Source organism: Quercus suber, unplaced genomic scaffold (genome assembly GCF_002906115.3).
Source record: "Quercus suber isolate HL8 unplaced genomic scaffold, Cork oak 2.0 scaffold_1193, whole genome shotgun sequence".
Taxonomy (NCBI): Eukaryota; Viridiplantae; Streptophyta; class Magnoliopsida; order Fagales; family Fagaceae; genus Quercus; species Quercus suber.
The window spans coordinates 1-14,885 of record NW_027070589.1 but is presented as its reverse complement, the minus strand read 5'-3'; the positions used below and the strand labels follow the sequence as shown (position 1 = coordinate 14,885).

Here is a 14,885-nt window from a genome sequence, read left to right as displayed (position 1 = left end):
TCATATCATTCTCACAATACTTTTGCTTTCAATTACGATGAATCTTAGTATAATTTTTTTTCATTTTATTTTAACCTATGATGAGCTGACACCTCAATTGTTATAAAAATATTTTGACATTTTGTGGCACAACTCATCTAAGAAAAGCATGTTAATATCTAAGTTGGTACCTACCAATTATCCATTACATTGAATTTCTATCTCTGGGCAAACTCAATGTTTGTTTGCCTTCAAAACTAAAAACTCAAAATCCCCAATTCATTCGGCTTTTTAGGTTAAGGTTCTCTGCATTGTACAACCAAAACAAACCAAAGCACTTTAATATCTAAGTAGCTACCGTCCAAATATCCATTACATTGAATTTCTATCTGCGCAAATTCAATGTGTGTTGCGTTCAAAACTAAAAATTTCAAAATCCACAATTCAATTATTGGCCTTTTAAGGTTAAAGTTCTCTCCATTGTTCACACAAAACATATCAAACCCCGTAAATGCTGGTGTTGATGTTGACCTCAAAGGGTGTCCGTGAATAATATCTTTGCCTGATTTTTGCTTGAATGTTTTCTCTGCTCAATCCCGAAGCCTCTTTTTAGTCCAAATTTTCATTCTTGACCATGGGTTATGGGTCTATTACGTAAAGCACACAATAACATATAATCAAACATATAGTATACAAAATTAACAAACTCATGTTTATTTCTTTCTATTGTGAAAGGGTCAATGGCTATTAGCAATTTGCACACCACAGGCATTGTTTATAGTTTGTCCTTAACGTTAATTAGTTTTGGCTTTCACACTTCTGTGGCGGTGGCTTTAATATAATTTGTGCCACACCACATTTTAGTTTTTTCATTTTAGCAAATCGCCCTTATGGACTTGCTGTTCAAAAAGACAATTCAAAGAAACACCACAAATTTTCAATAGGAATAATGAGAAATTTAATTAGCTGCCCTTTGACCTGATTGGAAGATACTCAAGGACTTGCGGACCTGGTTGGTATATATATTATTTCATGGGGATTTGAGTGACATCCACTTTGATTAATTTATAAAACATGTAATCGACATTAATCATATGCTCCTCTACTTCATATTTAGCAAAAAAAAGAAAGTAAAATGCACCTCTACTTCATTAATAGTATTAAATTACTGATTGTTCTAAAAGTTTTAGTTGTTGAAATATGGTAAATTTAATTATTTAATCACATACTTTTAACACTCATTCTCACGCGTGGATTGAAACTACCTATCATTTAATCATATACTTTAACACTCCCCCTCACATGTGGGCTGAACTCAGAACCTCCTGTTTTGATACTATGTTAAATTACCAATTGTTTCAAAAGCTTAAGCTTTTGAGATATAGTTAATTTAATCATTTAACCACATACTTCTAACAAATAGATCTCCTAGTTATAAATAATTATTAGTATTTTCAAATAATACTAATTGATTTCTTTTTTTTTTCTTTTTTTTCTTTTTTCTTTTTTTTTGAGAAACAATTGATCTCCTAGTTTTTGAAATCTTGTATTTGATGGGAAAAAGAATGGTCTCCTGTTAATAGATAGTAATAAACACAAATAAATATACTATAAGCATATTATTTGGGCAAGATGCAACATATAATTGAATCCACAAATATAAATTAAGAAATATCTTGTGCTAATCCCATATATAGGTTTCAAGTAAATGCACAAACATGGTATGTAAATTTGTAAACTATATATTCGAGTTAGTTGAATTGGTAAAATATTTTGTCGACTCTTATTTTGGCATGATGGTAATCATAATGAAATAGATGCCAAAAATTTAGTTCACATACACACACACACACGTGTGTGTGTGTGTGTCGGTGGGTGGGTAAGATGCAAGATATGGTTGAATCTACAAATATAAATTAAGAAATATCTTGTGCTAACTATTAATCCATATATAGATTTCAAGTAAACACTTAAACATGGTATGTAAAGTTGTAAACTATAGATTCTAGTGAGTTGAATTGGTAAAATATTTTGTCATATATAAATTTTAAATAAACACTTAAACATAGTATGTAAAGTTGTAAACTATAGAATCTTTTTTTTTTTTTTTTTTTTTGAGAAGATAGATTTTAGTTAGTTGAATTGGTAAATATTTTTATTGTCTCCTATTTTTATGTGAGAGAGTTAGGCACACTTTAAACAATGTTACACTACTCACAATTTTTTTTTTTTAAAAAAATGTGAATTTTGATAATTTCATTGTTGATTACATTTTCATATTATATTTTACATACTTGTAAATTTTTATCTGATCAAATATCAATAACCATGTCATCTAGCAAATATTTTAATTTAAAGTTTTTTAACAAATTGACACCAAGGCTTTATTGTAAAATTGTTGTAAAAATATTATGCTCGTAACACTACTTAGAGTATCATAGACTAAAATTCCGATTGTTAAATGAGTTTTTAGATTTTGTCTTTCCATCAATATTCAAATAAATATTAATTAAGTGTGATAATTATGTATATATTTGATATAAATATTTTAATGATACAGAAATAATCCCGGTTCACCTCTCATTTTTTCCACTTGTGAATATTAATATTAATTAATTCTTTGTTGTATTTTGATGTTATTGGCACGTACTTTGAGAGGCTTTGCCCAAACTCTACGGTCTAATTTAATCAAAGTTCCTTGGTTTATCAAAAAAATAAAAAATAAAAAAGAAATAAGCCCGGTTAGTCTAAATTGTACATTGAAAAGAAGTAATATTCTAAATATTTGTAGCTAAGAATATAGAATAACTAAATTTTCATTATTTTTAAAAAGGATATTGAGTATACTTTATTCCATGCCAATTAAATAGCTTTAAAAAAAAGCATGAGCATAACAATTTAACAAAAGATATTGTGAAATTAGTGAATTCAGATAAGAATTAATAATAATTTGTCACTTAAGCATTTTGTTGTGAAATTATTGTGCTGGTATCACTATTCATAATTTTATTGCTCTATATGTTTAGATGAAAAACTTTGTGTAAAGATAATTTTTCTTATTTTCTTGTGTTTGGTAGCATCAGAAGCAATGAGTAAAAAGAAAACAATCTTTGGTCAATAGAAAAAGTATGATTTATTTTTTAAATTTTTTTTTACTAAATTTTTTTGAAAAACAACTCTATTTAATCTCACGTAAACTAAATATGAAAAATTAAAAGATTGTTTATCAACTTATTCAAAGTTACTACTAAATATAAAAAAAAAAAATTATAAAAAAATATCTTTTTAAAAATAACTCAATTTCTAAAAAATATTATTACCGAAACAAACGGTCATTAGATTAACTCGCTGGAATCTGCACGTTACTAATAATATAGGAGAATCAGAACCTCTTATTTAATAGCTAAAGTTAAAGATTCTAACAAGTTTGCAGTTAAAGTTTTCCAAAATACTCTATTGAGAATCTCAGCCTGTAATGTTTACTTACCATTGTACTTTCCTATATTCTAGCCCCAAAAAAATCATTAAATTAGTATATAAGAAAAGCACATTAGTGATTAGTCTCTCCTCGAATTTTATTTTTTAATTTTTTTTTTATATTTTTATATATATATTTTTAATAAAAAGTTGTAGAACATAAATATCTTATGCATTTCATTTCTGAATTTTTCTGCTTCTGGGAAAATTCAATTTGTTGCCTTAAAAGATAAAAACCCAAAATCCCAAATTCAATAATTGAGCTTTTTTTTTTGGTTAAGCTTCTCTCCATCGGTCACCCCAAAAACCAAACCAAACCCTGTTGTTGAATTATAAAAAAAAAAAAAAAAAAACCAGACCCTGTTGTTAATGTTGGTGTTGATGTTGACGTCAATGGTTGTCTGTGAATGGAGAATCGTTTAAAGATTGATTGTAATTGGACCATTAAATTATACTGCATTAGCCAATCCCTGAAATTTCTTTGTCTTTATAGTCATAATTTGTTTTCATGATTCGGTCAATTCGTATATAAAATTATTAGTAGTTTTATATTTTATTGAACAAATGTGCAACACATTACGTAAGCTTTTGTCTCACGGTTTCTCACTTTCTCTATAAATTTATAGCCAAGCATCCCATCCTAGACCCAATCATTCTTGGTTTTAATTTTAAAGTACCAATTTTTATCAATTTCTGCTTTTGGGGTTTTCAAGTTTGTTGTTTCTTTTTCAGAAATCTGTGTGTATTGTTTGGATTTGGGGGGGTTTTGCTTATCTTTGAAGAGACAAGACATTCTGGGTTTGTGGAATAGGGTTTATATCTTCTTCTTCATCAATTGTGTGTATTAAAGAATTTAGCCAAATTCCAAGCTTAATTTCAATACTTCCCTTCTGGGGTTTTGAAATTTCTTCTGGGTTTCTTAGTATCAGCCCTCTTGTTGTTAGTTTGGAACCATTTGCAAAAGATCTGCCTCTTTCGGAACTTTGAAAGAAGTGGGTTTTTTTCTAAAGTTAGCTATTTGTTTTGAATATTATATCTTCTTGTGGATTGAGAATCAGTATAAGGGATCTCAATAGTTTGTGTTGAAGTTCTTCCATTTTTACAAGTTAGTATTTGTTAAAAGCTTGCAAATTTACTTGAATTTGATTTCAAACTCGCAAGAATTATACAATTTAGAAGCTAATCATATTTGGTGTGAAACTTTTATTGAAGATACTTGAAGAAGATGACGATTGGAAATCTTGCACCTAAGAAGGAGAGGAAGTCAAGAAAGAACAAATCAATTGTTGATGAAAAAGCACCCTTGTTGCCTAAGAGGAAAGATGATGTTGGTGCTGAGTTTGATGAGTTCAATGGTGCTTCCTTTACTGGGGCAGTGTTCAACTTATCTACCACAATTGTTGGTGCTGGGATCATGGCGCTGCCGGCAACAATGAAAGTGTTGGGGCTTGGTCTTGGGATTGCCATGATCATCTTCATGGCCTTCTTGACTGAGGCTTCAATTGAGTTGATCCTCAGGTTTAGCCGGGCTGGAAAGTCATCTTCATATGGAGGTCTTATGGGGGATGCCTTTGGAAAATATGGAAAGATTATGCTGCAGATATGTGTTATGATTAACAACATTGGTGTACTCATTGTGTACATGATTATTATTGGTATGACTTATATTTCATTCCTACAAATCTCTGTTTCAGTTTCATTTGTGTTATTGGTGCCTTATCTAGGGAAGGTTTTTGTAGATTTATTTGCTTAACTGTACTTTTTGGGGAAAGCTATAAATATGTTTGATTAATTTTGCAAATTTGTATCCTTGTATTACTTGAAGGTGATGTGCTTTCTGGAACATCTTCAAGTGGAGTTCACCATGCTGGTGTCCTTGAAGGCTGGTTTGGAGACCAATGGTGGAATGGGCGTGCTGTTGTTCTTTCTGTCACAACTCTTTGTATATTTGCTCCGTTGGCATGCTTTAAGCGAATCGGTTAGTGTTATCCCTTACCCATAAACCATTTTTTAATCAGCTGCTATCTGAACTACTCCATCTAACTTCTAATTTTCTACCATGAGTAGAACACTAATCAGATCTATCAATCTCTGATGTTTTATTGAAACTGTTATACTAGCGCTTTATTTTTTCACAAGTGATATAATTCATTGGTATGTGCATGTTGTACTAGTAGTTTCTACTACATAGCAATTAACTAGCAATAGAGATTTGCAGCCTGACAACCTTATTTTCTTTGATTTTGATCAATGACACTTGCCCCTGCAAGAATATAAAACATATAAGTTGGTATATTGCTCTTCTCAAATTGGAAAAGTATTGTGACATCTGGGTGATTTGAATATGGTGTAACAGCAATTCACCATATCTCAAAGGCCTTCTCTTGCTTTGAGTTTTCATACCTTGTCTTGTGCATGTGGTTTCTTAAATGCTTATATCCCTCTTAACGACCTTTGTGTAGCTTGGCCATACGGCTTTATTTCATATTCTTTGGCCTTGTTATGTTTGTTGTGCATTGCTGTGGAGATCTTATGTGTCTTCTTTCTGTGGTGACAGATTCATTGAAATTTACATCTGCTTTATCCGTCGCCCTGGCAGTTGTGTTTCTTGTTATTACTGTTGGAATTGCAATCATCAAGTTGATAAGTGGAGGTGTTACGATGCCTAGATTGATACCAGATGTTACTGATCTGACATCATTGCTCAATCTCTTCACTGTTGTCCCTGTCCTTGTTACTGCATATATCTGCCACTATAACGGTATGGAAGCTGTTTACTCTTTTCTTTTTCTTTTTTTCTTTTTTTTTTTTTTCATCCTGGTGTTTCTGTTGGAATTGGATGAAACAGAAGTAAACACCCCGCTCCCCACTCAAAAAAAAAAAAAAAAAAAAAAAACTCAAAAAGGATGAAGAAAAACTCACCATCAGAAGTAAAATTTTGAATCAACTTGGTTGAACTGACTGTAGTTTGGATTAGTTGGCATTGCTTCTCTGCAACTTGAATGCAGCCTAATATCAAAATTGTCTTTGATTTTTGAACTTGTGAATTACATTTTTAACCAATCAGGTTGTTTTGTGTTGACGAGGAAAGATGAAAATCAGTGTTCCCTGTATTTGATCTTTTCCTTTTCCATGATGGGCTTTGCAATTTCATAAAAGGAACCAACTTAAAAAGTGATGTTTGGTATCTGTATTTTAGCTCTGGTTTGCACATTAGATCATCCTATTAACTTTGAAGTTTCCAGGGTTGGAATAAGCTCTAGTTGTTTTGATTGAAATGGGAGGTTTCATTTTTTCATGTTCTTTCACCTTTCAATTGTGAAGCATGTAAATAACAGGGATTTGACTCCTGCGTTCTTCATTTGCAGTTCACAGCATAGACAATGAACTTGAAGACTCTACACAGATAAAAGGGGTTGTGCGAACTTCACTTGCTCTATGCTCATCTGTGTACATAATGACAAGCTTTTTTGGCTTCCTTCTTTTTGGTGATGCAACTTTAGATGATGTGCTTGCCAACTACGACACCAACCTTGGCATTCCTTACAGTTCCTTGCTTAATGATGCTGTCCGTGTTAGCTATGCTGCTCACCTTATGCTTGTGTTTCCCATTGTCTTCTATCCATTGAGGCTCAACTTGGATGGCCTTCTCTTTCCCACATCAAGGCCTCTGGTTCTGGACAATCTTAGGTTTGCATTGGTCTCAATTGGGCTCATCGCTGTTATCTTCTTAGGTGCAAATTTCATACCTAGCATTTGGGATGCTTTCCAATTCACTGGAGCGACTGCTGCAGTCTGCCTTGGGTTCATTTTCCCTGCTGCCATTACTCTTAAGTGAGTTTCCCAACATTTTTACTTTGCAGAAAGACATTTTATTTCTCTTGACTTTTTCAAATGTAAAATTTTATTTTCATTTTCAATATTTGGATATTGGAATTTGCAGAAAGCCAGTGAACACTTGCTCAATTGGCATGTATCCCCCCCATAAGAATGGGGTGGAGGTGGGGCTTTGGGTGTGTATGTGACTACCCATAAATAAAAAATAAAAAATGCAGAAAGATCATGGTTTGGTACAGGCATTCATGGTTGACTAGCTTATGTGAACTTGTTCTTTAGGCAAGGAAAATTCAATATTAAGGCCTTTCAACTTGCATTTATGGATATTTCTAGGACTGTGATTTCCTGTGAAGGAAAATGTGTTAACCTTTTGATAGAAATGATGGACCACTGTGAATCTTTAGCACTTTTATTTAATTGATATCAAGAATTTTGAATGGTTGCTACTATTTTTTGTATCAAATAATGTTAAACATACTCTCTACTGGCTCCACCGGCTGCTTATTGTTCTCTGTGACTTAACATGGGGGATTATTCAGGATATCTGTCATTGGTGTTTTTATTTCTACTTTTAATGATTTTGTGAATGGAATTGCTAATAAATTGTTAATTTGATGTAAATTGTTTTCCTTGGTGATTCAGGGATAGACACAACATCGCAACGAAGAAGGACAAGATCTTGGCTGTTTTTATGATAGTCCTTGCAGTCTTCTCAAACTTGGTGGCCATATACAGCGATGCCTATGCCTTGATAAAAAGGAATACATCCCCCCGTGAATGATCTCTCATGTTATGTGATTTGTCATCTGAAGACATGCCCAAGCAGGAGGTATGGTCATGCTTCCAGAGAAGGAACGTCATGGTGGGATCCTTTGGAAGCCAGTAAGAAAATCAAGGTTTTCTAAGATGGCTTGAGTTGAATTATAGTGATAATAAAAAGACCCTTACTCAATGTACAAAGGTACTTTTAGAAGTGTGTTAAGGTGTATATGCATATTGGTGTGCATTGTTGTCTTGCTTTGTGCTGGTTATTGGATTTTGTTGTGAGGGAATATTAAGTCATAGAAATGCTAATGCATATCCTAGATGGGTCTTGCGTAGTTCTTTCTATCAGTTTGTGTGTCATCCCTTCTCCCTGATGAATGTGATGGGAAATTTAAGTTGCAAAAGAACACAAATTGCCTTATATAATAATATTGATGATGCCATAATTCCCAACTCTCATCTGGCTTGCTGGCACATTCAAAGTTTTGATACTTGGTATTTATGTAATTATGGATTAAGTCTACTTTTAACTACTAATTTCTGTTTTCATATGATACATATTAACTGACATAACTAGGACTGAATGGATTGCATTCATCATTTAATTTTCGTATATCAGCCAATTAATATATGGTTATGGATATCTGTTAAGACTAAAAAGTTCAGTCACCACTTTAAACAAGTTTTGCAGCTGCATGGCTGTGGATATGTTGTGACCCTATAAATTTGTTTCCGATGCTTAAAAACAACCATGGGATCCACTAGAAGTTTTGTTTGGCTGAATGTTTATAAAAAATACATCTTAAAATCATGTCTTAAAAAAGAAGAAGATATTTTCAGTTTCGTTTCTATATTTTCTAATTGATGCAGTGGCAAATTATAAATAGGCCACCCCCATTAACCATTATAAGATCTTATTGTGAGCCTTCGAACCCATCAATCCATCATCGCAACCCATGATCAAGGTGCGGTTGCGACCCACTGCTCAAGTCATATGAAGCCTTTATCAGCAACCCTGCCGGCAAGGTGAAGTGAGAATATGAGGGTTTTACATTTTTAATGGATGGGTTTGACAATTGGGGGTTTTGAATCATGATTTTGTGTTGGGGGGATAATATTGTAGGTTTTGGTTAAAAGAAAAATGTTTTTGGATTATTTCTTTTACACACAAGAGTCTGCCTTTCTCTTCTCAAAATAAAGATAAAGAAAAAAAAAAATACTTTCTGTTTTCTTAAAACTATCTTTAGATAAATCTTCCCATTTGTTTTTGCAACAAAAAATCCCCTTCATGTTAAAGAAACCCTTAAATACCATGTAAAACATAAAATTAACCTTAAATACCAATATATGGAGTAATATTAGTTCCCCGTTGAAGTGGAATATCCGAATATGATAATCATGGGCCCGTTGTAGTGGCAAACTCTTGTGCTCTAGAATTTTTTTTTTTTTTTACCACACAAGACTTTGTCCTTCTCCCCTCCACAAAAAAGAAAAAAAGAAAAAAAAGAAAAAAAAAAGTCAAGGCTCCCCTGTTCTTCTGTTCAGATGTTTTGTGAAGCTTTTGGTTGGTTGGTGTTGAAAGCCCTCATAGAACTCTCTTTAAGCTTGGAAAAGTCCCACCGAATTTCTCCTAGACTTAGATGATGAACCACAAGCATGAGAACCGATATCATTCAATGAAGTAAATTATGTACATTTTGAGTCCAGTAGAATCGCAGTATCCCATGAGTCCAACTAACCTGTTTTAACTTGGTCAAGTGATCTAAACTCACAGTGCATTCAGTTGGAAGAGGGAAAAAAATGACAGGACTTCCATTGAGAACAGAAAAAGAAATTATAAATAACATAAATAGAGAAGAGATACAAGACAGCAGACTACCGTAAAAGATCATAAATACTGTAACTAAACAACATTTTACAACCCTAACTACAAAAATCACTACTTTACGATGGCTATATACATATTCATCACCTAAAACTTTCCCCAGTGCTCCACCCAAGATACAAAGCAAGAAACAGGCTTTTGCAGATTATGGGTTCCCGATATTGTTCACAAAAGGCACCAGCCTTTTGTAATCCCTTCTCCTCCCTAGAGCACAGCTGTCAAGCACCCGCCAAAGAATTAGACGTGTATTTTGCAAAGCCACCTCTCTAGGTGACGTTCCAGATTCAGTTGAGCCCCCTTGTGCAGGTGTTGGAACTGTCCCAAACCCTGAACCCATACTAAACTGTAGGGGTCCACTGCGAGCCTTGAATGAGGTCTGAGGAGCAAGCAACTTCTCATCAGGGCCACCAAGCCCATTCTCAAATGACCCGGGTTCGTGTGGGTGAGAACCTGTCAGCGAACTACAACTTTGCAAAAGGGCTTCCAACACACTCAGTGCCTCCCAACACAAAGTGCTCTCTACCAACTGGGACACAATTGCATACATGTGTGGACTTTGTGCAGCATCCATGGGGGTGTGTTGGAGCAAGGCTTTAAGCATGAGCAATATCACTCGCTGATACTCAACTGGCCCTTTCTCCAGTAGCCGTAACAAGTGCCCAAAAGCCAAAGCTGAGTGCTTTGGAAACCACTCATTGCATAACAATGGTGAAACACATGCAAGAAGGTTATCAATGCTTTTGATCTCAGCACGGGAGTAGGCTGCAAATACAGTAGCTAATTCATCCAATGATTTTGCTCGACACCAAATGGAGATGTTGGCTGCAACAGAGCAGGCCTTCTGGTACTGTTGTTGAAGCGGTGAAGCAGGCCCCACCAGTGAATCCTTGCTAAGCTGCAAGCAGAGCCAGGGAAGCAAGCCTGTGATGTGCATCAAGAGTCTGGTCTCAGCATCCCCAAATATAGAATCACACGAGTGCACTGTGATACGTGAGAGAACCTCAATAGAAACACCATGACTAACAGTTGACATGAGTCCTTTAAGCACAAGAGGTTGCACCCCTTCAAATGTTGGCAGATTACCACTAGATGGTGGTAGCTCATAGCCACTCCTAGATTCTACCCGCTGGAAGTCACCTATATCAACATTTGTATCAAGCTCATCTCTAGGCATGCTTGAAAGGAGCACATTTTCTGTTGTTCTGTCTCGGAATGATAAACGGTCAATCACACGTGAGAAGAGCTCCAGCACCTGGCAATAGACATGAACAAAATCTGTGTGCATCATAGCTACACACCCCCAAAATAATTGAGGGTAGAGTATCACCTTTTCTGGCTCCATGTTTTCCACCATTACTTGCAATGTTAACAAGATTTCCATGATGAATCCCAAAACTGGAGGAACTGGATTCCCTAGGCACCTATGAAGGCAACGGAGGAGTGATACACATGTATCACTTGTGACACTAGGCCGCAAAGCACGATAAATCTGGTGTGAGCGACAGGCAAGATGTCTTGATGTGCACTCCATAGCCCATTTGAGTGCCTCAGCCCCCCAGGTCTCACGCAGATCTCCTTGGAAGAAGATGGCATCCACCATGCTCTGGACTAATGCAGAGAGAAGTGCTGCACTGGGAAGCTCAGTTCTCACTACCGTGGGATCCTCATTCTCCCACATCATGCTTCCTCGCTTCGACTGGACATACTTGATGAGGCTCACAACCTGTTGCTTGTTCTCTCCATCACTGTTTTCTACTTCATACAGCTCCAAGTGACGGCCTGCTAGCGAGTACAACAGATTAACAAGCAAATGCTGGCAGTGCTCAAGCACAATGTCTTCCGAACTATCCATTGAAACAAATGTGACATGAAAGAGCAGAGGCAAGTGCTCACGGAAATCTTCATCATTCTCATATGCAATTTCTGCAAGCAGAATCAATGCTATATCTGCATGAGTCAATGAATGCTGCTGATGACCCTGCAAGGCCGACTGAAGTTCTTTGGCATTAATGCCATGCATTGCAGCCCCGGAATGCAATCCATCTTCACCAGAGTTAGGAGTATCAATGAGGTAGTCTCCACTATCCCTAGAAACATGGCGACTCCGCAAACTTCCAGTTGAACTTCTAACCCCCATCAAAGGCCCTGACATGTTAACTAAAGCTGGAAGAAGCTGGCCTGAGCGGCCTTGATTTACTGGCACAATGCTCAACTCAGGAGGCATTGGACTTAATGGGCCCGAGACGCTTCGTCCTGTAACACCTGCTGTTCGCCAACTCAGGCTTCCACTAGCATTCCTAAGTGGACCATCAAGGGAACCCCTGACAAGTAATGGTGACATGTGTGGCTGGCTGTCCACAGCTGTTGCAATTTGGGCCACCGAAGGCCCCTGGGAGAATTCCAACACAAAATTTCCATTAGAATCACCTTTGTTTGTACTTAGCCCGACTGGCTCAACATTATCTTCCAGCATACGCTGAGCCAGTTGGTATACCAGGTGATCAATTGTGCGCTGAGGACATATCCGTGCTAAATATAAACTTACACGCTTTGCCACTGAGAAATATGTAGCAAATGCACCACTTATCTCAGCAGAAGCATTTGAATCACAATCTTCAATCCCTTTTGTGATCAAGAAATCTAAAACAGGACTAATATTCCTAGGTTTGCTAGCAATTGTGCTCCATAATTTCTCAATTTCATCAGGGAATTGGTCTCCATGTCGCCATGTCACATAGTAAAGGCTTTTTAACAATCTTTCACTCCAACCTGAGTCCTTGAGTTTCCAGAAATTAAGGTTCTCAATCCATGGAGCCATACATGTCAAAACCTGATGTTGTGCAATTATGTCAACAGCATCGAGTTGTCTCTGCATGATTTCCTCACAGAGGAGCTGGCTCAACTCAGGGTGATCTTTGGCAAGTTTGCATGAGAGCTTGTATTGGAATTGTTGGTATGAATCAGGCAGGTTGCCAACAACGGCAGCTCGATAGCTTCCTGAACCCTCAATACCATCCTCAGCCCATTCACGAACAGAAAGTGTCTCCAGCATCTGAAGGGCATCGTCACGAATTTGTCTAGATGGGTCCACCACCTTGTAGAGGATCAGGCTCAAGAGTCTTTGGATTTCACACTTTGGTATCTCTTGGCGCATGTAGACCTCAGCCAGCACACTGAAGTAACCATCAGCTATAGCAGCATCCGAGTAGTAGCACTGGGAAAAAAGGGAAAATATATATATATATATATATAATTAGTTCCTTGTAAAGTAACTGACAAGCATCCCACCTAGTAATTTATCAAACAGTAAAATGCATACTAATTGGAAAGTGCTGCACAACAGTCAAAGAACAACATTATTACCTGATCAATGCAGGCAGGAAACAGGTCCAGATTTGTAAGTAGAAGATTTTTTAGAGCCAATTTTGCTAATGAAACACGATGATGACTGCCCCTATGCCTGTCACGACCAGCAGCTCCACGACCACCTTCACCCGTGTATTTGGAATAAGATGGAGTTCTTGGATCAGCTGGTGAGTAACCAAATGGAGCCCTAGGTGCAGGCTCAATGAACAAACTATTGATCCAAGATATTACCCGCCCACTCATTTTTCTTGCGTTATCGTCAAAGCAAGGTCCATATAAAAGTGAAGCCATAGCATTCATCGAGGCCCACTGAATTGCCTCAACCTGTTCACTCAATTCTTTATCAAATGATATTTTGTCTACAGAATCTTTAGAACGAGCATGTTGAGAAGACTTGTAGCGTTCTACTTCACGTCGATATTCACTAACACCATCCTGACCCCATGGACAGCCTGTGTCATCACACCATGAGAGAAGAAGATCAAATAGTCGTTTTCTAGTTCTAAGATCAAATTTCTCTGATTTTGACTCAACAAATTCAGGGGCCAATGATCTTAGAACAGCAGCCAGTGAATAACGGAGAGGTTGCATTTCTTGAAAGCTCTCGGCAGTTGCTGTAAAGATCTGCCTGGTTGCCTCATCAATATACTTCAGATAATGGAGACGGATAACTGGCTTGCGAGCGAGCATGCCAGGCCAGATATTCTCAGAAACAGTCCGATAAATATTTGCAATGTGGATACGGAGTTCTTCACGGCGAGCCTTTTGACTCTGCATCCAAAGGAGTGATATATTTTGTAAGTCATCTTGACTGAAACCCAAAATTTGGAAAAAGAAGATTTTTAGTAATTATTAATGCAAAAGAAAGGAGCTGTGAGCAAATTTCTTCAAAGAATCAGGTAAAAACAGCTGTTTCCCACTCTTAAACCACACTACCTAGAATTTTTTGACAATGAACTGGAAATGAACTAAAGGAGAATATGCTATTTAACATATTTTCTATATTTGGTTAGGAGGGGAGCCCTTCATAAAACAACAAGCATTCATACAGAATATGTCAGATAAGAGTTATTTTGACAGGACCAATTAATAGGAAAATCTATTTATATTTACCAAAGGAATCTCAATGTCTGATAACAGATCAACTGGTGTAACCCATCAGAACAGGTTGGTAGAACCATGCAAGTGACTGGCATCCTAATACCCTCCACAGCCTTAAGCCTTCTCAAGAAAATAGGTAGCTCCAGAGATTGATGTATTAGTTCTCATTTTGTCCTGTTCTCTGAGTGTGCATAAAGATTCTCTATTGTGGGGGTCTCTTTCCCAACTTGGGATTTTTTTGGATGTCATAATATCTGAGCCATGCCCTTGCACTCCAGTATAGTTTGGATTTCTTTTTGTCATTCACTCACTTAAGAGTGTCTACCAGTTACCTTAAAGCATTTGCAATTTTCATTCACTCATTAAGTCAAATGGCTACAACATCATTGATTTAATCATAATTTGTCAATTTAAAATTAGAGAGATTTTGTTCTTTAGTTTGGGCTGGGGTTCCCCAACACACCCCCCCCCCCCC

The 14,885-nt window shown here is 36.3% G+C and overlaps 2 protein-coding genes across 3 annotated transcripts; one reads left to right on the top strand and one right to left on the bottom strand.

Annotated features, from left to right (window-relative positions):
* Window positions 1-3,824: 3,824 nt before the first annotated feature.
* On the top strand, window positions 3,825-8,517 carry LOC136065819 (amino acid transporter AVT6A-like). Of its 2 annotated transcripts, none has more exons than XM_065769531.1 (6): window positions 3,825-4,448; window positions 4,669-5,111; window positions 5,282-5,434; window positions 6,014-6,217; window positions 6,825-7,290; window positions 7,936-8,517. In XM_065769531.1, the coding sequence occupies exons 2-6, from the start codon at window positions 4,682-4,684 to the stop codon at window positions 8,072-8,074; spliced, it is 1,392 nt and encodes a 463-aa protein (XP_065625603.1). In that variant the 5' UTR covers window positions 3,825-4,448; window positions 4,669-4,681; the 3' UTR covers window positions 8,075-8,517. The 2 variants fall into 2 exon arrangements, with proteins under 2 accessions (XP_065625603.1, XP_065625602.1); XM_065769530.1 differs by having other exon boundaries at window positions 3,826-4,561.
* A 1,356-nt stretch (window positions 8,518-9,873) lies between these two features.
* On the bottom strand, window positions 9,874-14,101 carry LOC136065818 (cell polarity protein mor2-like). Its single transcript, XM_065769529.1, has 2 exons — window positions 13,307-14,101; window positions 9,874-13,157 (listed from the first exon to the last, which is right to left on the bottom strand). The coding sequence occupies exons 1-2, from the start codon at window positions 14,084-14,086 to the stop codon at window positions 10,089-10,091; spliced, it is 3,849 nt and encodes a 1,282-aa protein (XP_065625601.1). The 5' UTR covers window positions 14,087-14,101; the 3' UTR covers window positions 9,874-10,088.
* Between the last annotated feature and the right edge of the window lie 784 nt (window positions 14,102-14,885).

What these genes read in the sequence shown, in the direction of transcription:
- LOC136065819 (XM_065769531.1), top strand. Translation starts at nt 4,682, where the DNA reads ATGACGATTGGAAATCTTGCACCTAAGAAGGAGAGGAAGTCAAGAAAG. An exon ending in TGTGTACATGATTATTATTG is followed by an intron (nt 5,112 to 5,281) that starts GTATGACTTATA and finishes TATTACTTGAAG; the next exon opens with GTGATGTGCTTTCTGGAACA. An exon ending in ATATATCTGCCACTATAACG is followed by an intron (nt 6,218 to 6,824) that starts GTATGGAAGCTG and finishes CTTCATTTGCAG; the next exon opens with TTCACAGCATAGACAATGAA.
- LOC136065818 (XM_065769529.1), bottom strand. Translation starts at nt 14,086, where the DNA reads ATGCAGAGTCAAAAGGCTCGCCGTGAAGAACTCCGTATCCACATTGCA. An exon ending in TTCCTGCCTGCATTGATCAG is followed by an intron (nt 13,158 to 13,306) that starts GTAATAATGTTG and finishes CTTTTTTCCCAG; the next exon opens with TGCTACTACTCGGATGCTGC.